Below are 22,850 nucleotides of genomic sequence, written 5' to 3' on the forward strand. Positions count from 1 at the left end.
CCTTGAAGGTCTGGTCACACCAGCATCACAGAGTGGCCGCAGGGACAGAGGCTACCACCTTTACATACAGTATGTTTCTTTGTAGATATCCTGGTGACTTAAGAAATTAACTGTTTTTTTCTTTGAAAAGTCTAGTATACATTTTTTACTTTATATAGTCTAATTTATTCATGGAGAGCTTCTATTGACCCAATACACCATGATGGCTCCGTCTGCGCTGTTGTGATGTACCACATCAGCAAAACACATATTGCATGTGCCAAAAAGTATCCATTTACTTGACAGACTAACAGCCCTTAAATAATCATTATGGCACCATGATCTGGAATTTAAAGACCACTCAATTGATAGAAGTGGGAGAAACATATTTATTTCAAAGTCAATGTGTTCCCATACAAAATCTCCAAAGCAGATGCTTGACGTAGAGAACTGAAATACTCTGTCCCCTTTCACCCGAGGATCTCAAAACAATTTAAATCTTTTCTTCAAATGTCTCCCTCATGTTTTGTCCTTGAAAACAGGAATTAAGCTTAAAAATAAAGCAGAATTATATAAACGGTGAGATTTCTATAGTACATATTTTGTCCTGAACTTGCATGACTGGCCTGAATAAAGCTCTGAGCTTATTCTTCCATAGGGGAGATACATCTTTGTTTTGAAGACCCCACCTGAGGAATTGTAATAGCTGACCCCATATTTTGCTCAGTATAATTTATTTTTTTTTAATAGTTGGTGCTTTAATTAATATTATTTAATTAGAGCACCCGAAAAAGCCTCAGCCCAAAGCAGTGTGATAAATTCAGAAAAGTCTATATAATCATTCTAAAAATAACACAGTGTAATTCATGTAACTGCTGTTGCAGGTGGGTCTGAGGGACCTGTGTAGTTGTGGGTCACAGCTCTGAAAATGCGTTTGAGTTCACAAATTTCTTAATAACGTTACTGAAATTTTTGTATATGAAAATGGGATATCTGTAAGTGTGTTTGGTAAGTGTTAACTTCTCACCTTCTCACCATCAGTTTTGCTCTCTTTGATTTCTTTGCTGGCTATTTTCTTTCCAGAACTTTCCACATAGAAATTTAAACTTCAAGTGTCATTACTTCACTGAAACTAATTTGTCCTTATTATTCCTCATTACCTTTTATCTTGTAATTGCTCTTTAGAGCTTCATGCAATCTCCATATTACATCCCTCTATGTGTGTTTTACTAGTCCTGATTTTTTTTTATAAGCAACATGGTCAATATATACAAACGGTAAGCACCAACCTGATTTGCTATCCACAGTAATTGGATTCTGCATTTAATTACAGGTGGTAATGACATTTTAAGCACCTTATACAGGTGTTGGGGGGGTTTTATGAAATGTTAAGCAACATTAAGAAAGTCTAAGCTTCTGGAGCATTGCCAAATTTCAGAGGTGCCTTTCAACTCCAAATTGCAGTTTTCATGTGAGGATAATTATAGCTCTGGCCACCTGGACTGCTCCTGTTGGAGTCAGGCAGAGCAGAGGAGTAAGTAAGCCTGTCTGTAAGCCACACTTCGCATCTTCTCTCTTTCTACATGTTTTCATTTAAAATTATTCCAAATATGTTATGGTTTGTATTCTGATCCGTAAAAATGCTGCATGGCCATGTTTTTGTGTTTGTGTGCTGGTCAAAACCAGTGGCAGTATACATTATTATGTATCGGTAGTGTAGCTGAGATTGGGTGACCTTGGAAAAGATATTTGAATTATGTTGATGGCCTCCTTGATCTTGGGGGAGTTTTAATTCACGTCTATAATTCCAGCCTGAGAAAATTAGACGGAGATTTGTTTTGGAGCTAATGGGAAAATATATGGCCAGCAAAAGGAGTTGCCTTCTCCTTCATTACTCATGTAACTTCTCCTGGAAAATAACTTCTTCCTAACAATGGCATTTCAGAGTTAGCATTTCCAAAATCAACATACATTCTTCTGTTTCTTCGGTCCTGCCCTTTAAAAGAAAGTGAAAGAGGCAGCAGTTTTGTATGTCCTGCAGAAACCTAATTCTGTTCTTCATTTCTCGTCCTTTTCTTCCCTTCCTACAGAACCTCTGCTTATTAATACAAAAGCCCAAAGGCTTATCCCACCTGTGCTTGCACGGTGTTGATTGCCTGCCGGGTCAGGATGCCTGAGCTGCCGGTCAGGGGCCTCAAGATCTTCCCGTTGGAACACACAGCTTTATTTCTGAGATTGATCTTAATTCTTCGTCTCTAATAGCCTTTTCTGGTGTGAAATCCTGGATTTAGTGACCTTAACAGGACTTCAGTTCTGAGGACTTCTGGTCTTTTGAACTGCCATTTAAGAAGCACATCATTATTGTGTGATACTGTAGACCTTTTCCCTGCAAATAAGCGTGTTACATCACATGCGTACCTTGGGGGTATGCATGTAAACAACCCTGGGCTTGTTTAGCCTGGAGAAAAGGAGGCTGAGGGGAGACCTTATCGCTCTCTACAGCTACCTGAAAGGAGGTTGTAGCGAGGTGGGTGTCGGTCTCTTCTCCCAAGTATCAAGTGATAGGACAAGAGGACATGGCCTCAAGTTGTCCCAGGGGTGGTTTAGATTGGATATTAGGAAAAAATTCTTCACTGAAAGGGTTGTCAAGCACTGGAACAGGCTGCCCAGGGAAGTGGTTGAGTCCCCATCCCCGGAGATATTTAAAAGATGTGTAGATGTGGTGCTCAGGGACATGGTTTAGTGGTGGACTTGGCAGTGTTGATGGTTGGACGCGATGATCTTAAAGGTCTTCTCCCAACCTAAGTGATTCTATGATTCTATGCTGTCTATGTAGAACTTTTCTGCCTACGTGTTTTGGGTTTGTGTGGTGGGGTTTTGGTAGCGGGGCAGGGGCTGCAGGGCCGGCTCCTGTGAGAAGCTGCTGGAAGCTTCCCCGGCTCCAAGTCGGACCCACCGCTGGCCCAGGCCGAGCCCGTCAGCGATGGCGGTAGCGCCTCTGGGAGAACAGAGTTAAGAGGGGAACCTGCAGCGGAGAGGGGAGCGGGACGTGAGAGGAACCCCTGTGCAGATCCCGAGGTCAGTGAGGAAGGAGGAGGAGGAGGAGCGGGGGAGGAGGGGCTGCCCCCGCAGCCCGCGGTGAGGCGGCAGGCTGTCCCCCCCCAGCCCACGGAGGGGAGCGGGGGAGCAGATTCCCGTCTGCAGCCCGGGGAGAGAGGAGCCCACGCCGGAGCAGCGGGATGGATGCCCCCAAGATGGCCGGGACTCCATGGGGAAGCCCACGCTGGAGCAGGCTGTGCCTGAAGGACTGCAGCCCGCAGAAAGGACCCACGCCAGGGAAGTTTGGGAAGAAGTGCAGCCCGTGGGAAGGACCCACGGTGGAGCAGGGGAAGAGTGAGGAGTCCTGCCCCTGAGGAGGAAGGAGCGGCAGCGACAACGTGTGAGGAACTGACCCCAACACCCATTCCCCGTCCCCCTGCACCGCTGGAGGGGAGAAGGGAGAGAATTCGGGAGTGAAGCTGTGCCCAGGAAGAAGGGAGGGGTGAGGGGAAGTTGTTTTAAGATTTAATTTTACTTCTCATTATCCTTGTTTTGATTTGATTGGTAGTAAATTAAATTGAATTTGTTTTTTTTTCCCCAAGTTGAGCCTGTCTTTTGCCCGTGACCATAAGTGGGGAGTGATCCCTCCCAGTCCTTGTCTTGACCCACGACTGTTTCTTTATATTTCCTCCTCCTCATCCCACCGGGGCCGGGGGGGAGGACCGAGCGAGCGGCTTCGTGGTGCTTTGTTGCCAGCTGGGTTTAAACCATGACACTATGAAATATAAAACAAGCAAATATCTTTAAAAATTGTTGTGAAGGAAACTCAAAAATCAAGAACAGCTAAAGGTGAAGCTCATGCTAATACTTATCTTGCTTGTCTGTACCAAATTAACTAGCTGACCTTTCCAAGTATTATAATGTCAGAGTGATTGGCATGCCAGAACTAAGATTTTGTTTGTCCTTCTAGGGGATCTGACCTCTGGCTGCATGAATAGCTGTGCTTTACATTGCATTTACAAGATCAGGTACTTTTATAGATACACAGTTTCTGTATTTTTATATATAGAGAAAGAATATTGTAGATCAGTCATAAATGAATTCATAAATAGTCTGTAATACACAGAGTTCATTGCAGCTCATCACATTGATTCACTCTAGACTGTGGCAGTACTTTTCCCTCTCCACAGTTAATGCTGAAACCAACTTCTTCTGTGAAGTCCTCTCTTAGCTTCTCTATAGTTGTACTGAAGACAAAGGAGAAGGTTCTGCAAATTAAACATGCCAGCTGTTACCTTGCTTTTTAAAAATTTTTTCTGGAATATTTTTTTTTCTCAATTTTGCTCCAAGTCAGCTTGAACTTCAAATGCTTCTCCATCCTGTTATCTCTGTACCATTAGTACAAGGGATGGACTAACCCAGCGGCCAGGTCCTCCTCACTGCTGGGCTCTGCTGTGGAGCCACCCAGTGTGACTGTCTGAGCTATCGCCCTCCCAGTATGGACTGGTGTTTCACCAGTCTAGCGTTAGTTCGTACAGGATATCTGGGAGAGGAGGAGGAATGAGTACCAGAAGACACCTCCTGTTCTTAATTTCTTCTTTATCAAGTATGCTTTTATGTGTGGTATCAGGAATTAAAACCAAATTATCCACATTAAATTACTGACCCTCCTGTAAGGACATAATACCATTTCAAACCCTTCTCCAAGGGATCCTAAAGCTGGAGAAGGTTACTCCAGGGGACTGGATTCAGAGTCTTGTGGTTTTGACCACCCTGCAGATCAATGCTTTCCAAAAGCACTACAGTCAGCTCAGTTTCCAGGGTACAAAGCTCTGACTTTGGGCTGTTGTAAGACAAGCATAAACCTTCTAAAGTAAGTGAGAAGCTGTCGACAAATTTGGAGTCCGTTGTTTTTAATGATTATGGGCCTCTGTCAGTACTCAGGTGAAGAGGTGTTTTCTGACATCCAGGTCACAGGCACATACTACGTATGCAGAAGTAGCATCCAAAGGTTGCTGCGCAGACATATGGTCAAATACTCAGAAATTAGTATAAGAGAAAAGATAGCTTTAATCACTGGTCTTCACTAAAATCTTGGTGAGTATCCACTGAACATGTTTCAATGTTATGTTCCCCAAACTAAAGGAAGCCCTTCTCTTTAAAAGGACTGATATGATGATGATCTTCAAACTGTTACCACTGACATCGGGGGAAATTCATACTGCCTGCCACTCACCCATCATGTGGAAGAGCTGAGGACAGTTCTGGCAACATACTTTGGGAAGAGTCAAGTGATAGCAATTTATGGATTCAAAGGTATATTTGCTGAAGTGTTTTGCATTTGTTGAACCCATTTTACAGAAGGTATTTGCAACTCTGTGGATCACCATTGTTCCCATTTGTAAATACCATGATGTCTTAGGTAAATGTGGTCAGGAAATGGATCCTCTTTATTTTTAGTGTCTTCATTTGGGGTGAAAAAACCAACAATCCAAACCAAATCCAGCCAAACAAACCCTAGGTTTATATATGAAGGAGAATCCCTTCTTTAACAAAAAAAACTCTCAAAAGCGTTAATGGATTTTTTTCATTTGTGAGCAATTTTTTTTTAAGTTATATTTGCTTAAGCAGCTGCTTCCCCCCACCCCCAATTTTAATGAAAAAGAGATTGTAAAATATTTTGAATAAATATTTTCTTTAGGATGTAGAATGCACAATGAGTTACTAAGTAGTATTATTGTCTACAAGGATATTTGGGAGACAAGAGTTCCTCTTTAAGATCCTAGTTTTCATACAGAAAACAGCTCAGAGGTTTCCATGGCCTGAGGGGTCCATCCCCATGAACTGTGCTTCATGGTCAGGGTTTTACCCTGTACAAACTTGTAGACAGATTACAAATAGAAAAAAATAAATCTATATTTTAAAGAGAAGATTTTAGTGATTAAAGTTAATTCCACTAGCCTTAATAACAGTCTGTTGTGACATTTTGTTGGTTTTTTTTTTTTCATTTTTCTTCTGTCCAAATGAGTAAGTTCCCAGTGTATGTTCATGGTGTAGAATATACCATGAGTGACTGTTGTCTTACACCTCTGGAGATGGACAGCTGTTGATGAGAGGGCAGCATATAATCTCACTAGTATGGTGGAAAAAAGAAAAATGAATGGTAAATGTTCCCCAGGTCAGGTGCACCCTTGGGAAGACATACCCTGCACATTAGAGAGTTAGGCCACTACCCTTTCCTCAAGAGAAAAATAAATACTGGTGGCTCAAAATGACAATTTCTACTACATTTTTATTTAATGCTTTCCCCCGAGCTTGCTTTATTCAGCTAGAAAGCATTCTTCCCCTCAAATAGTTATTATTAATGTGTTCTGTAGGTTTTCTTAAATAAAAAATAATATTTGTACTTAAAGTTTACACCCACAGAAAATATTTTACAGGTATTAGTTTAAGAAAAATACAAGTCCTTAGCTGCAGCTAAGATAACGTGGGTTGTATACAGTGTGATAGAGCGAACAAGGGCCATTCACTTTTTAAATCAAATATTGCCCTTGAAATGTTGGGAAAACTGCACGGGAATTTTGGAAAAGGGCCTTCTGCCTTGTATTAGGAAAACTGCTGAAGCTGTCAATGTTAATTTTGTCACGCCACTAAGAAACTCACCCCCAGAAAGTGGAGCCGTATAAACATTAAGGGAAATTTATACGTTCCTAATTGCAACAGCACAGCTCTTTTGCAGACCCAACACCAAGCTTGCTTCCCCCAGGGACCAGGCTAAGTACGAGGATGCTCGTGCTAAAAACTCAGCCTCCGTGGAGCAGCTCTGGCTCAGTGGAGACCCCACGGGAGCCCCGGAGCAGCGGAGCAGAGAGGTTTCCAGGTCTGCCAGGGGGAGTCGGGATACTAGTGACTCTTTGGAAAATGGGAGGCAATAATTTGATGTACTGTGAACTCTAATAAACCAGACTCCCAAAAGAGAAGTGATTTGAAGCAAAGACTAACTACCACGTTTTCCTCAAGTGGAGAAAAGTGAAGCAAAGGCAGTGAGAGAGAGACAAAGCAGCCAGACAAGGGACTAGTAATGGCTTACGGCATGTTTGCCGCAGCTGATGTATGTTTGTTTTCCACTTCTCACCTCCCTGTGCAATCTCAGGCCGTGCTCTGTACTCTGTCCTTGTTTATATTTGATGTCGCAGCAAGAAGACAAGGTGCCATTAGCTTTTACTTGAAAGGTCATATTGAAGTCATTTTCCTCTAATCTCTGGGATTTCAACCATAGCAAAATAAAATAAAATTTAAAAATCTGGCCTAAGCAACCCCCCTAACCTGACTGTATCACAGAGAAACAAAGTTAAACATTGAATTGTATATTGGACAATTACTGCAAAATTGCTCAACTTGCTTTTTGGTCACTGGTGTCAGTTGTTCTCTGTATAGAAGAGAATGAATTCCTCCATATTTAGGAAATGATCCTGCAAATTTTAGCCTGCCATTAACAAAAAAAAAAATCTCAGGATATATTTTAACCACTTTAAATCAGCACACTGAAGACATATTTATTGTGAAGCACGTGGGTAATCCTGTCCCAGCTAGTAAATGCGTTGGGGTATCAGATGTGCCGCTGAGCTCCCAGGGCTGGATGGACATTTGGATGTCTCGACTAACCCTAGATATGAGCTTTACCTGTCCTAAATACAGAATAATGTCCTAAGCATCATAGAAAAAGGCTTTGCCCCACATTTGGGATGGGTTAAGAGAGCGTACCTTGTCATTTCAGTTTAGCTGAAATACTGTTACTTCTTAAGCCACAGGAACTCAACTGTACGGATGAGCTTTAAGCACCTTTTTGTAACTTCAAGCATAAGCTTATGCGGTTTGCTGAGGCAGGGCTTGCATTTTGAAATTAATGTTAACATTTATGCATGTGCTTAGTTTCAAGCACTGTCAGTACTCACATTGGACTGGGATTTATCCTTTGAGAGGCTGAACTGTAAAGAAGAAACAAGCCTAGTGGGATAGTCTCCTGTGTAAATGTAATTCATAAATATTTGCAGAATCAGGTCTGCAGGCTCAAATATGTCCTGTAGCTATTTTATGGCTTTGACAATGTTACCTGTTCATTTTGTCACTTTTAATTTTTTTTTGTTACGAGTACAGTGTTTGAAATTAATTTTCAAATTTTATTCTCCGTTGATCAGGGAAAAAAAAAGAAACATCTATACAGTGTTAACATGAATATTGACCACAAGGTGAGCAGGACCCTCTTTTTTGTCAGAAGCTTGCTTGTCAGCATGCCGGTGATAGATCAGATGTAAAGAAAATCACTTCTGCAAAACCAATTTGCTAAGGGGCTTGTAAAATCCATTTTTAAAAAGTTACTGAGGCGAAAAAGTGAAGGACCAGCCAACCAGATATTTTGATCGGCTCTTCAAGGTCAAAAAACTGATTACTAATTCATCAAATATCTTACTAGTAGCACTGTTTGAAGAGCAAACAACTCTGTGCAGATGTTCTACCTAATAATTCTAATACCATGGAAAGATGGGTAGGGTAGGAACAAACAGAATTTTTTACTTACTTTTGGCAATGCTACAGTCGTAGGAGCTGTGGTCTTCAAAGCATTGGCAGCCCAGTTCAGTACATTGTCCATTGCCATTACAGAAAGCAGGACACCGGAGAGCGGTGAGGATTTCCTCCTGGGTAGCAGATGGCTGGTTTCCTACATGAAACACTCTGTTTCTGTTTCCTAACACTCTCCTTTCACATTCATTTTCCAAAAGGGCTATCAGTGCCCTCACCCAAGCCACGTCATCTTTGAGCTGCAGATCTAAAAGGCAGATATCAATTGCCTCATCCATCTGTTTTCCAAGGAGACCTTTACACACTAAGCCAATGGTGGAATTTGCAAGAATTTGGTGGCAAATCTCCCGAGCTTTGGCAGCAGTTAAGCCATTGGGAGTGGGCCATGCCAGTGGAAGTTTCGTCCTAATCCCTTCAAAGTAGTCCTCTGGGAAAAAATATGCAAAGCGCTCTGAGTCTCTCTGGCTTGGGCCATGCAATGGGTGAAAGGATGAGTATTCATAATAGTCTTCTTGCCTTTTTGCTCTCCTTAGGTCTTCTGTTGCTTTGGTAGAGTTAATGGAACTATTGCTTTTCATGGAAACATTGTGTGCGAGGGGTTTTAATCGGTCCTCGGGGCTACCTCGCTTTTGGACTGATTTAGGCAGATATCTCTGATCAAAAGACTTGGTCGACAGTTTCTCATCTTTTCTGAAAGTAGACTCTATTTCTGAGTGAGTGACAAACTCTGACGTAACATCTAGATACGGGATTGCTGAGGTGTAATCCACATGATCGTAACGGCAACCAGAGGATGGAGGGAAAGCAGTCTGAAAGGCATCCAGCGTGTTTACCACGGGCACGGACTTAGTGCTCTCCTTCTGACATCTGCAGTAATTTTTCCTTTCCTTCCCCTCAGAAGGTGCTGGAGTCTTGTCAAATAAACTCTTCCCTGGAGGTATTCTGATTTAAAAACAGAAAGAGATTAGAGGGAGGAAACTTTCAACAGATTAGTCTACAATACCAAGTACGCTTTCCTTCCCTGAGGCTGGGGAACGTATAAATTCCCAATCTACCAAAGTACTTAAGAAAATGCTTAAGTTTAATCTCTGTTTTCTTTAGTTGCTTTTGCACTGCCCTTCTTGAGTTGTCCTGCACATTCTTTAGCACTACATGGGGACTTTTTAGTAACAGATGCTTAAGTGCTTTGCTGGAGCGTTGCCTAACTGCTTGATTTCTCTTTGCAGAACTTCCTCTAAGGTGCAGGTTACCCTTTGCATATTACACATGAAATAAGGCCTTGGATTTGTCCCTGGCGTGACTCAGATACAGCTTGGAGAATGACAAAAAAGACATGTTTGTTTCAAATGCTTTATTGTGAAAACCATCTTTATCTATTTGCCCGTGCTCTCCTTACTAGGTGTTTCTTCTAACACTTGGATCACTATGTTTTTTCTTTCAAATGTTTTTTCCTTTAAATTTTTTTTAATCTCTACTTCATTTCATTCTTGTCTTCTAATGGAGCTTTCTTTGAGTTTTTCTTCTGACACAGAGCAGTTTTCTGCAGTTTTGATCATAGGGCTAGGCTATCAAATAAGGTGAGGTGATTTTCTTTTTCCCTTTTTAATTTAGTCCAGCTTTAATGATGGATGAACTTCTAGAGAGTTCAGTTTGAATAAACAGCCATGATTAAAGTTTCTTTGGAAATATCATGACTACAAGATTTCTTATTGATCTTATTTGTGCAGCACAAGAGGGATCCTGGAGCTTCATGGAAAAAGATATGCTTCTTGTCCCAATAGTTGGCAGCATGTCATTTCCAGACAAATTGGAATTATCACCAAAAATTTAAATTATTTTGGCATTAATTTTGTCTTGCAGCCAGAATGTAGAGATTACAGGAAAGCGAAAGCATTTGCCAAAATTTTGGAGCCAGACGCTAGATACTGTGGTAGAAAATGTAATTGCCTTTATCCAATTTTTCCAAAATATATTGAAAATGGCATATATGATATTACTATTTTGATCATTGATACAATACTAACTTTTAAATAAAACATCATGGTGACACAGGCAACATGAACCAATTTCTTCTTCTGAAACATGAGCCCAGACATTTATGAAACCATTTTTCCCAATGTGTGGGCACAACAGAATACGGTGTGATACAACAGGAGAGCTTTCATGCTCGCAGAAATGCAGAGACCATTCTGCACTTTCCTACAGTCTAGGACAATAAAACATATTGGGTGATTGAGGGAATACGAGTGTTTTGGACAACACAGTTTAGCGTCTGAGTGGGAGTCCTGCACGCACTGTTCCTCCGGCTCTGCACGGTGGTGTTACCTGCGGCTGAAGCTACCCAGACTTACATCATGAACTAACTAAACCTAAACGAAGGCAGCAGAAGTAGCTCTTTCTTTGAGGGAATGCTACATAAATTAGAGGCTAGGGTAAATATCACATATTTAATAACTAACTAACTAACTAAAAATTACATAAACTTGTCCAGAATCAGGACAGAAACTTAAACCACAAATGAATATTTCAGTAAAATGAAACTCTTTTGCCTTGATATTTTATTGAAACAAATTCCTTTGTTATTCCTGTGTCAAACCAGATACCTTCCTTTGGTCAGCCCTGGTCAACAAGAGGGGGGTATATGGTGTGGAAAGGATGGAGCCACTGGAAACCCCATCCTTCCTCAGAGGCATGCACTTACCGACAGCACCTCAGTGAGCTAGGATGTGTCTTCTGTCCCCTGCCTAAGATGACCAGACTATCATTGCTCTTAGCTGCCCGTTATAATCAAGGAAAAACTAAAGACAAGTTTTCCAACTGAGTTGGATGCTGTTACGGAGAAGGAGTCCAAAATTAATAACATTGCTGCTGGTTTCTCAAAAGATTTGAAAAATGGTTTGAAAAATTTATTTTACCTACTTAAAATACATGCTTTAAAATTCAGCTTTTCTCTGTCTGGATGCTATTTAAGGGCTGGGAGGCTCTGATGTTGTTTTATTGTTTGAAAGTTGCATTGGAAAGCTGCTGTTTAAAACAGATCTGTGCCATTCAGAGCCCTGCAGCTGCTTGAGAGAGGTGGGAGCCAGGGAAAGAGCCGAACTGCCAGGTGGTGAGCACTCAGACTAGCTTCAGGTGTTGGAGAAAACCTAACATGTTCTCAGTGTTATTTAAAATGAAATTAAAAACAGCAGCAGAAAAATCACCCTGTAGGTTTTGGGTTTTACTGTGCCATTTCTCCGTGGGTGGATCAGAGACCGATCCAGTCTCCTCTGGAGGTGGCCTCAGCCTTTCCATGGGCTTGGTTTTTTAACCAGGTTCTGAAGGGTCCTTGAGATTCACCCTTGGGAGTACCGCAAGGTGAAACTCATCACCCCTTCTGCCCTTCTGACTTAGCAGGAGCTTCTTCTGCCCTCCCTGAAGTATCTCCATCATATGTGCTGAGCCCTAGAAAACTTCTGTAATTCCTATATGTAGTGCTTTGGCTTCTGATCTTTCAACAAACTTGCTTTGAACAGCTCCTCCTAAGGATCTTGTTAGCCCCTTTTTGGGTAGTCAGCAGTTGGTTCGTTCTCGCACCAAACTATTTCTCCATTTGCCTTCCCAGAAGGAAGCTCTGAGTGGTTATCTCATTATTAAGATTTGAAAGATGGCTGTTGACTTCTAAATAGTAAAATTTGTAATGACAGGTCAAAATTACCATTAAATAGACATTACTTAAGCCCACTGAATATAACTAGAATATGGTAGAGGTGTTTGTTTATTTTCTGAAACGCAATAGGTCTAAAAGTTTATTGTTCCTATAGGATTGTTCTGATTTCCCATGTACAGATTAAGCGGTACGCTAACGCGGTTTGACTTATTTTTCCTTATTTGCAAAACATACTTCACAAACAAAACTACCCAGTCAGCCAAACCCATTTTGGTTTTAGGAACACCTGTTAGGCACATTTAGAGCTCAGCAATAGGAATCAAAATGTGGGATAGGGATAGGGATAGGGATAGGGATAGGGATAGGGATAGGGATATGTCAGAGCACCAGACCCCTGGCTTTGGTTCCAGACCATCTGCCTCAGAAAGTGCAAGTTTTTAGAGCTCAATGTCATCATTATTAGAGTAGACATTAAGTTTTAGCATGGTACATATATTACCACACTTTGTCGAAATGTAACATTTAATCTATACTCACATATTGTAATTAGTGTTTGGGAATAAAAGAACAAGGGAAATACCAAACCCTTAATTAATCCGTATTGTCAGTTATCTACATTTTCCAGTGTGGGTGAGAACCACAATTTTTTTCACAGCTGAGTGGGATCTTCGCACAGCTGTTAACGTGACATCACTTGCGAATATAAAACTTCTCTCTCAGTAACTGCTTCTGTGTATTGTGCTGACTGAAAATTAAGGCCCCGTGCTGTTCGGCTGGTAATAGGTCTCCAGGCTTCCCTCGCTAGATTAAGCGGATCTCTCTGTCAGGTCGTTAGGGGAGTATGTAATGAAATAAACCTATCAACACCCCTCGAAACAGTGCTACAGAGCATCTCCCAGGCCGGGATCCTCTCTCGCTTTGTACCTCCACTCCTCTATGAAGTCTTCCTCAGGCTCATTGCTCAGGTCGTTGTGACCGATCCCGTCGAAGAGGCCACACAAACCTCTGGTGCTGTTGAAGTCGCTACCCGGCGTCCTCACCGTCAGACCCATTCCCCACTCGCTCATGTCGGCGCGAACAAATGCTCCCGATGGGAACAGGATCTGAAGAGGCAGAAAAAACCCCCAGTGAATCGAAGCGGTTACCAAGCTTTTTATGCAATAAAAAAATGTCCCTTTTTATAAACGAAAATATCAAAGTAGGACGTTGGCGATGGCAGAGGTAATTTAAGATCACTTAGATACACTGTAAATATTTATTTGTGTTATTATTTAGCGTGCTTTCAGATTCCATGGTACTAATATCTGATAGCATTACATAAATATAAAACTGCACAAGTACTTTTTAAATTAATAATTACATCCATTGAAGTTTTCCCACTGGTAAGTTACCAGCTAATTTTTGAAGTGAATTCCATAACAATAAGGCCACCCTTGTGTCTTTGCCTGGGAAATCATTTCTTTTAGATAAACTGCCAAGTTTGAAAAACAGCTTTCTTCTCTCTGAAAAATCGTTTCATTTTCCAAGGCCGGATTACCCAGAAAATGATTGTGTTTTAAAGTGGATAAAGCAATTTTCTCATTAAAGAACTTGTGGTAGGCTTACACTGACCTTTAAAAGAAAAAAAAAAATCTTGAAGTTAAGACAAAGAAGTAACTGTGTGGATAATGGATTTTTCAGATTGGTGTCCCAACCAAATAATATTAAAAAAAAAGAAAAGAAAAAAAACCTGTTCAACTGAAATGCATTTTTGTTCATTTGCTTTATTTTTACAGGTAAAAAGAAAATTATTTTGAAACTGATCTGTGTCAGGAGTGGGAGCAGGAACACTCTATCCTGATAAGTAACCTTAATATTTTTTTTGATCCCAAATTAAATGTTTTCAGTTAATCTTTAAAGTACATTAAATAGTTGGAAACATCTCATTACAATAATTTCAAAATAATTATTTTCCTTTTTTTAAGTTACCCCTGCCTGAGTATAAAATTTATTCAGCCAAACAATGTCCACTACTTTTGTTTCTTTCAGTGGGGATTTTTTCGCCCCTTCTAAGTTCCTCCCCACTAAATCTATTCATATCTGTGAAAAAGCAACTAGCTTATATTTGTATTGCTGTGCTGGAATCCTGAGTTTACATTTTGGCTGTACTAAATAGCAATCTTGCCCATTTTAGCTTCCCAGTCATCATTTTGGGCGTGAGAATACTTTTTGAGGAGCTCTCCGTGAGTGATCTCCTCGCCCGGCTGAGCGGAGCAGCAAAGTGCCACTGATTGCAATAACAGCTGGGGACGCTATGTTTTGAACTCAGGCCCTCTGTGTTTTGATCAGGGCATTTAAAACATCCTTTTTTCAAAAATTGTTGGCCTTGGTGAATAATGGAAGTCATCATATAAACCCAGTTCTTTGAATACATCAGAAGATCTTGGCTGTACCTCCACCTTGGCTGTATGTTTTGCTTCCCAAGGTAAGTTTAAAAAAATAAAAAGATTCCCCAACATAAAGCTCAAGTGGCCTGATGAGTTAATTTTTTTTCTTAGTGGTTTAATAGGTAGAGCAGGAAAACTACAGTTGACACAGTGCTGGGTAGGATTTGATTTCCTTCTTCAGATAAACATGTGCCTTCTAATTATATGCCTTACTACAGGGAGGAGCATTTCCTACAAGGCTGCATATAAAATCCTTGCAGTCAGGACTGCATGAGCTGCTTCAGTCTTCTATGCTGTCTGGATTAATATTTCCAGGTGTGGATTCATTTCAGGAATTCAGAGGGCTGTAACCCTTTCTCCTCCTGCTGCCCTGGGCAAAGCATCCCACCTGCCACTGAGGACTTAACAACTGCCCAGGTTTTCTGTAACCCACCTGGATTTAACACCGCCGATTTAGGCTTTGAAGAAGCTTTTTTGAGACCTCGGTTTGCAGAGATATATAGTGACTGCCTGCTGGAAGCTTGCACAGAAAAGAGAGTGACTTAACCCCATTCAAAGCATCAAGCCTTGAACGGCGCGGGAGCCGTGGGGGAGCCGGCTCTTGCGCTGCGCGAGGTTGGTGATGGGCAACTGCTGAGCAAATTGGGATGTACCGTGCACAGCGGCGTGATCAGGGATCGTGTTCGTTGCTGCACAGTTCCTACAGATCCCCATTCAGATCAGGGCGGGATTCATATTCGTGTCCCGGGGGTGTCCTGGTTTGTTTCACTGAGACTTACATGAGATGTAAATGAGAATAGGGATTCCTTGCTAAGATTATACTAGTAATAAAAAAGTAATTATATTGCATTCAGTTGCAAAATGAAATGACAGCTTGCTTTCTGCTTTTTTCTCTATGCTATAATTAACAGACTTCCAATTACTACCTTACTAAGATCAATTCCAAGCCAGATCACAAGGAGAGCCAAGCACAGGCGCTCCCAGCATCATTCTGGCTCTATTGTGGACCTGCCTTCACCCAGAACATTTCCTGGCAATAAATCTTGATGATACAACTCTAGGATAAAATTATCTTCTTGTCCATAATTTGTGGCTCCTCTCCTCACCAAAGCCCCTCTTGCAGCCCACTCTTATTCTTCCAGTGATTTCACTGGGTTAGTGTGGATAAGTGATATTCATGCAAAGTATGTTGTGGCCATATATTTTTTAGGCAAATGCTTTAAATTATACCAAATGTTGCACATTTGCAGCCCATTTTCATGGCTTTTGGGGGCTATCTGGATCTGACTAATATTGCCTTACCGTTCCACTCTAAAAGTACATTATTCTGCTACCTGTGATCTTTCCTTGAATATTTATACCATAAGCTCTGCAAAGAAATTTACTTTATGTGATGTGGTTGGGTAGTGCCTAGCATAAACAAACAGAGAGCGGATTGCCATACTGCAGACAGTAAGTAACAACATTGGCACTCTGCTATGTCTCCGAGAAATTTCCAGAGATATTTGTTTTGTTTTGTTTTACAGTTTGTTAAACTAACGCTTTAACCAGCTTCTTCCCGGCATCTCGTTTTTTGGTACATTTTGCTGCAGGCGCTCTTATGGCTTCAGATAGAAATTTTTGTAGCAACTTCATTAATAATTCAGAAATATTAAACTCACATTTTTAAAGAAGAACAACAAGAGTACTCAAATACCCACGTACCGTTATTTTTCTCCCTCCGTAGGACTTTAGGATTTTGACACGTGGCGATGCCTCGGTGCTTTTGATGGCTAACTGGGGTCTGCTCTCCCGAAAATGGCCATTGCAGGTGTCCAGCACCACGGTGTCACCCCCTTCTCGCGCGGCTACGCCGCAATTGCAGGCGGTGGCGGAGCGGTGGCCTCCACAATCCCACTGCCGAACGTGCACTTCAAATGCCCGCGACACGCTCCGGCACAAAAGGAAGGTGCCGATTTTATAGTTATCGTAGCGCCTAAACAGCAACAAACAACAAAAAAGAGGATTTAGAGACCCCAGAGCATCCACCCGTGACGGCCACTTGTTGGTACTCGTGCAACAGCACTCTTTAATTAGACCAGCGTGGCGGCTGGCCTTGGACGAGGGAAAATCAACACGTGGGGAAGCGTTTCTCCCGCGCCGTAAGCAAGGGAACGCTGTCGCAGTTATTAGCTGGAAGTGCCTAAGAATTCATGTAAAAAGCGGGTAGCTGTCTCCCAGCTGCTGCCATGGCAACGGGCATGGATAAAAGGGATAAACATTTGATAAAAAGCAAATAGGAAAAAGTCCCTGCCTCCAGGCCTTAATAAATATGTTTTGGTTCTAACCGGATGCTTTACAGCATGGTATTCTTCAAAGCAAAATCAGTGCTCAAATAACCTCTTCTGTGACTAATCGCCAACTTTTACAAGACTGACTGCGGCTAGGTGAATACTTTGTGTGAAAAACTGGGATTCTACTCAAAAACCTGTTAAAATGAACTTGGTTCCCCTGCCTCCAACTTCCCTGTAAGCACAACTTTTGCTCTAAATGGATTGACAATCAGCACAGTGCAGTGTGCTGAACTATTTGGGACTTTCATTCTTCCCTGTACAGAAAGTCCTTGCTCCACCCGAGTGAGACCATGAGCAGAATAATTTTAATAACTTTGCAAGGGTTTCCCCTGTACCCGAGCCAGGTAAAACCCCTCCCGCCTGCAGCCCCATCCACAACAGGGATCTGCAAGAAGATCCTCTTCTCCTTGTTCTTTCTTTTCTCTCTCCATAAGCCTATCTTATTCTTACCCTGCTTTATTCTAACGTGATGAATAAAAGTAAAGAAAGCAGTAGCTGTATACTTTATATATGTTGCTGGAGTTTTCTCCTCACAAGCCAACAGCTGCCATCTTTAAAAATGATGGGTTATTCTACTTCCTTTTAAGGCACTGCATACTGCATTTAGTTTTAAACACGATTTTTATGAAATTAAGTAACATGGAAACGAAGGTATAAGCTTATAATAATAAGCATTATTCTTTTCTACAATAAAAGAAGAAAATGTAAAAAGGAATGTATAAAATACCTCAACTAAATAGCAGGATTATTTTTAAGCACTGTCATACAAACATCAATATTTTTCCAGTCTTTTAATGTTTCCTATACAGAGGAACAAATGGCTCAAGAACTGAGATTTTTTAGCATGTATGTATCTGCATTTTATTTCTCTTCAGAATAAAAGCCATAGAAAACTACGTAGCTTAAAACACTGTAAGAATTTAGACTCCAGCTGCTTTTTTTCTCTGCTAGAAAACACATCTGACTTTATCTTTCATCTTGAAAAACTTAGTGAAGTTGGCCATGAAACGATAAGATTTTGAATGGTTCTGTCTCATCTTATTTTCTAATCAGGTACATAAATCCTAAGTACACTGTGCAGATGCTGTTGCTAAGATTGATTAGAACTAAGGACAACATAAAAAATAGATAATCTCTTTTAACATCAAGTACTAGCTCCATTTAGACATCTTCACAGCTGAGACAGAGGAGACAGGATATTTTATGAGAATCACCTTCCACAGTTTCCTTCAACAGGGGGAGCTTAGAAGGAAAGGTGTTTAGAGAGGTTGATGGAAAATAATGCGTCAGAATGGCTGTACCCAGACTAATCAGCTGTATCTGGTAAATAAGACTGTATTAGCATATACATATAAATATCACTGCAGTTACAGTGCGGGAGCTATTTACTGCTTAATAACCATTGACAGTGGACCCAATCCAACTGTTCTGGATGTCACTTAGAGTCCTTCAATTAAGTCAGGGCATAGCTTGCATAGCACATAACAAATCTGCAATGTGTCTAAATTGAAGCTTTCAGCTGCCTTTGAATTACTTGAATGGATAATTGCACGTAGTCAGGTAAACTTTTATGATGTTTATACAACTGTAATTGTGATAATGATTCTTTGGACAACATTTGAGAAATTGCTTGTGGCACTAAAAGCATGAAGTAGAGTTGCTGGAGCTCTTGCATGAGGGAGCTCTGGGTGTTCTGTGTGAACCAAGCGACACTGCTTGTGTCTAAATTGCCCTCCACAGTGCACTTCCCCATCCTGCTTCCCTAATGGTCTGTAGCAATGGATGTACTGGGTGGAAAGTGGTTCCCTCCCTCTGCATCTATGTGTTTGGGATGTTTTTCAAGGAGTCCAGCGAGTTCTCGTCCCAGCATGAAGTCATGGCTCAAGTTGTGCTCTTAAACCAAGAATTATGAAATGCTCCTCAGTCTTTGGTTATGACGGTGAGATGCTATAGGAATAATTTCTGTTGGTTTATTGTAAGAGAGGGACAGAAGGGAATATAAATACATGTAAACAATTACTACTAGTAGCATTAGATTAACTAACACAATGCACTTACTATTCACCAAGCTACACTTCATGTTTTTATTAATTCAGTTATTACTGTGGCTGCTCCTAAAGATTTCCCCCCACAGTTTTGCCACCAAATTATTTGATTTGTTGAAACGTCCCTCCAGGCTCCCTCTTTCGTTGCTAGTAAGAACTATTTTATGCTAGTTGTGACCCTAGGAAGTGCTGGGTGATGCTGGAGGATGTCCTCTGGTTTCAGAGCGCTCACCACTAAGGACTGGTCATGTTCTTCTTGGGGAGCGAAGCTGTTGGGTTCTGTTCAGCAGTCACTGGATGCTTGGGGTCGTATAAACTTCTACAGACTATCAAAAAGAACAGCATTTCTGGCAGGGCTACTCATGCCCAGGACTTGGTTGTGGGCTACTGTGATGAATGCCATTAAAGCCAACCAGAAGAGTGAAGCTGTGCAAGCTGAGGGATTTTGCTATTGTGCAGGAAATGGCCCCATTGCCCCTGTGATAATACTGATGGATGGATTAGCATAAATGTTTGAGAAATCTGAAAAATCTTCTTCCTTTTTTTTAAGATAAAATGCAAAATAACATGAATGATAAATATAGTTCACCAATGAAGAAATATTTCCCTTTTTATATTTTGCCTTAAAGGGATTTTCTGCATATTTAGTTTTAAGCTAGTACTTCATATTTAAGAATCTACAATTTATGGCATGAAAAGCTTTTATATTTATAATGTGCCATAACTAGTAATGAGACCTATACTTTTGCTTTACCAGGCTTTCACATTTGTTTAATTTAGAAGGTACTTTGCTATAAAAGGAAGTGCTCTCTCTGGATTTTAGCTAGTATAATTAACGCCATTTCACATCTATGCTCCAATATACACAAATTGGTTGTGCTTACACTGTAAAATATGACACATTCTCCTTTGGTTTTCAGTCACTTCCTTTGGTCAAAAGAATGAAAAGATTACAAGATAAATATTTCTACAGAAATATATTAGCAGGAGGCAGACCAAAGGGGGGTGTTATCATTAGAAGTGGGAGTTAGGTATTTCAGTTACCTAATGAATAGCTAACTACCTCAGATGTAATGTGAGCTCAGTATCTCAGGTTAAAAACCATTGAAAACATCACTATAGAAGTTACGAAATGAAGAATTATTGTGAAACCTCACGAAACAACCTATACATTGGAAGTGACCACTTCAGTAGGAAAATTTTACTACCAAAAAAAAAATCTTCCAGTCTTTTGATTTTCATGCCATTTTTCAACAAATCTGCTAAAGAAATTATTCAAATAAATATTTTTAAATTAAATTTTAAATTTTTAATGCTTTTCATTTAAATTTTGGAAACCACAAAAGGTTGCAGTTTTCTGTTTTCGTGTTTGTTTTCATCCTTGCTTTTTCCCATTGTGTATTTTTCCTTCCTCTTCACCGCTGCTAATGGGAAAGTCAAAGAAGGTAAGCAACTCTGTAGAAGGCAGGAATATGCTTATGTTTATGCGCATGCCTGTTTGCGTAGAAAACACTCCTACCGTTTTGCTGTTGGCAGTGTTCCCCATCTTCAGCCTTTCCCTTGCTTTTCATGTGACGGTCCTCCAGTGAGCCATCCCCACGACTCGAGCGGGTGGAAAGGGTGCCAGAGAGACAACTGATCTGATCGCCACCCAACCACAGCAGCTCTGCCTACGGCAGTTTGATCTTAGAGTCTGCTGTCTCCTCGTAAGCTGACCCACAGGCTTTGTGGTGGAACAAATGGTTTTCCTGGGGTTATATGGTCTGAGGGATACTCTGCTTTTGATCTCAGAAACAGTTTTGATGATAGTTTATTAAGCTTTGGTTGCTGCTGTCTTTGTAGCCATAAAGAGGTGGGTGAAGGCTGTTATTTCCTTCGGTTCTCTTGGACGAATTTTGGATGTTTCTTTTCTTTCCTGTGTAATGTTCTCACCTGAGCCTGTGCCTACAGATCCCTTATAGTAGATGTAGCTCCAGATGCCCAAGAGCTGATGCTCCACTCATCCTCTCAGCCTATTGCTTCATAGTCCCTAGGAGAAATTGCTCTTAGCTTTTTCTCTTCTCCTGCTTTGCTGTTTACAGTCTACAGATCGGTCTCTTTCTGACACTTTTTTATTACTGAGGGACAATCATATGGGTTCTTACTTGAGCCCACAAGGCTTTTGTACAATTCTTCCATTCGCAATACCAAACGCACACCTCATTTCAAACACGATTTCCCACCACGTACCCTTTCATGACCAACGGGGAATGCTCCAGTCCCATACCTCTGTGTCAGCCTTTATCTTTAGGTTATAGGTTTGTATCAGGACAGAAGCAGGAATTGCATTCCCCACCCCTGAAATACAGAGCTTTAAAACAATTTGCTAATGTGTTAACATTTTTTTGGATAGGCAGACTGAGAAGTTGCTTAACTGATGTGTAATAGGGTGGCATAATCATTACAATAATTGAAAGAGAAATTATTTACAATAATAAATGGGAATATAAGTAGGAGTAATGGGACTGTGAAATGATGGGTAAGAAACTTGGCTGAATATCAAGAAGTGATATATCTTAGTGAAATAACCTAGTTATTGAGATGGCAGAAGCCCCATCAGCTTGGCTCATTTAAAGCTACACTGGACAGAGCAGTAATGAATGTCTGTCCACAAGGAAGAAACGTGCAGTTACCAAGGGGCCAAGCTAATCCTGGGATTTTTCCATTTCAAGGCTGTGTGACTCTGAGGCAGAATGCCACAGAAGGATGGGCTTTTCCAAACTCCCTGTCCTCAAATAGAATTGTAAATTGCTTAGAATCATTTATGTGTGCTATCAGTAACAGGGTTGCATAATAAGTTATTCAAATAAAATTGCTTTGTTTTATTTTAGACCTTTTTTCCCATGGAAGCAATGTAAAAATGTGCTACAAGGCTGAGAGTGTTCCCTCATTTCAAGAGGCACTTTTCAGTGATTTATGACTTCCTAAACACATCAACCTGGCAGATCATTGTCCATTCTTAGCCCTAAATCAGAAGGGAATATTTTAGAATATAAATGTTTAGAGAGTGTTGAAATAATATTCTAATCTAATTTAATATCCCAGAGTTGAAATAATTGCAGATACATAAGGCGTGGGAATGTCTTTGCACCTCTCGTAGCTCTTCTGCAGCTTCTACATATTGAGCAACCAAACTTGCATGAAACAAATGCCCGACCTCATTAAAAATGGTATTCAGCGAAGCAGGAGGGAAACGGGAAAGCCCTCGATGTGCAGAGCTAATCTCCTAGCTGACACTACCCAGTTTAGGTGAAATCTTTATTTGCGGCAGACGTATAACCTTTAATAGAGTCACCGCCTTTCTCACTCACATTTCATTGACAGATTTCTCCAGCTTTGACGTCATTTCACATGCTACCTCCAAAGCATGCTGGACTGAAATTGGGACATTCGGATATCAAAATTAGAATATCATGCCTGCCGAGCCCCTGTGGACGCTGTGCGCCTGAAGTCATTATCTGTGCCATTAGGAGGTTAACGGCAGAATGATGAACCTGGAATGTGATCTGAAATATTAGCAACTTTGGATCAAACGTGCTAGATGCAAACTTTAAAATCTTCCTGTTACGTTTAATAGCTGGGGTAAATAGATTCATGAACGATTAGGGAAGTTAACTGAAGAAAAGTTCTGAACAGTACAGGCTGTCAAACACAAATATACCACCTTTGGCTCAGTAAAGTCTTTAAGCAACCTATTGCTGGATAATATAGGAGGACATCTGGACAGTACAGGAGGACTTACGACTTCATTTTTGCACTC

At 40.9% G+C, this 22,850-nt stretch overlaps 1 protein-coding gene across 1 annotated transcript in view; it reads right to left on the minus strand.

The window, feature by feature from the left end:
• Positions 1-22,850, minus strand: part of LOC115343179 (von Willebrand factor D and EGF domain-containing protein-like) — a 190,295-nt gene that overhangs the window by 97,357 nt on the left and 70,088 nt on the right. Inside the window, exons 9-11 of the mRNA XM_030018811.1 lie at positions 16,378-16,648; positions 13,172-13,350; positions 8,597-9,540 (exon numbers count right to left, since the gene is read on the minus strand). Coding sequence (XP_029874671.1) covers positions 8,597-9,540; positions 13,172-13,350; positions 16,378-16,648 — 1,394 coding nt within the window. The remainder of the gene's footprint in view (positions 1-8,596; positions 9,541-13,171; positions 13,351-16,377; positions 16,649-22,850) is intronic.

The sequence above is a fragment of the Aquila chrysaetos genome, chromosome 6 (genome assembly GCF_900496995.4).
Source record: "Aquila chrysaetos chrysaetos chromosome 6, bAquChr1.4, whole genome shotgun sequence".
Lineage (NCBI taxonomy): Eukaryota > Metazoa > Chordata > Aves > Accipitriformes > Accipitridae > Aquila > Aquila chrysaetos.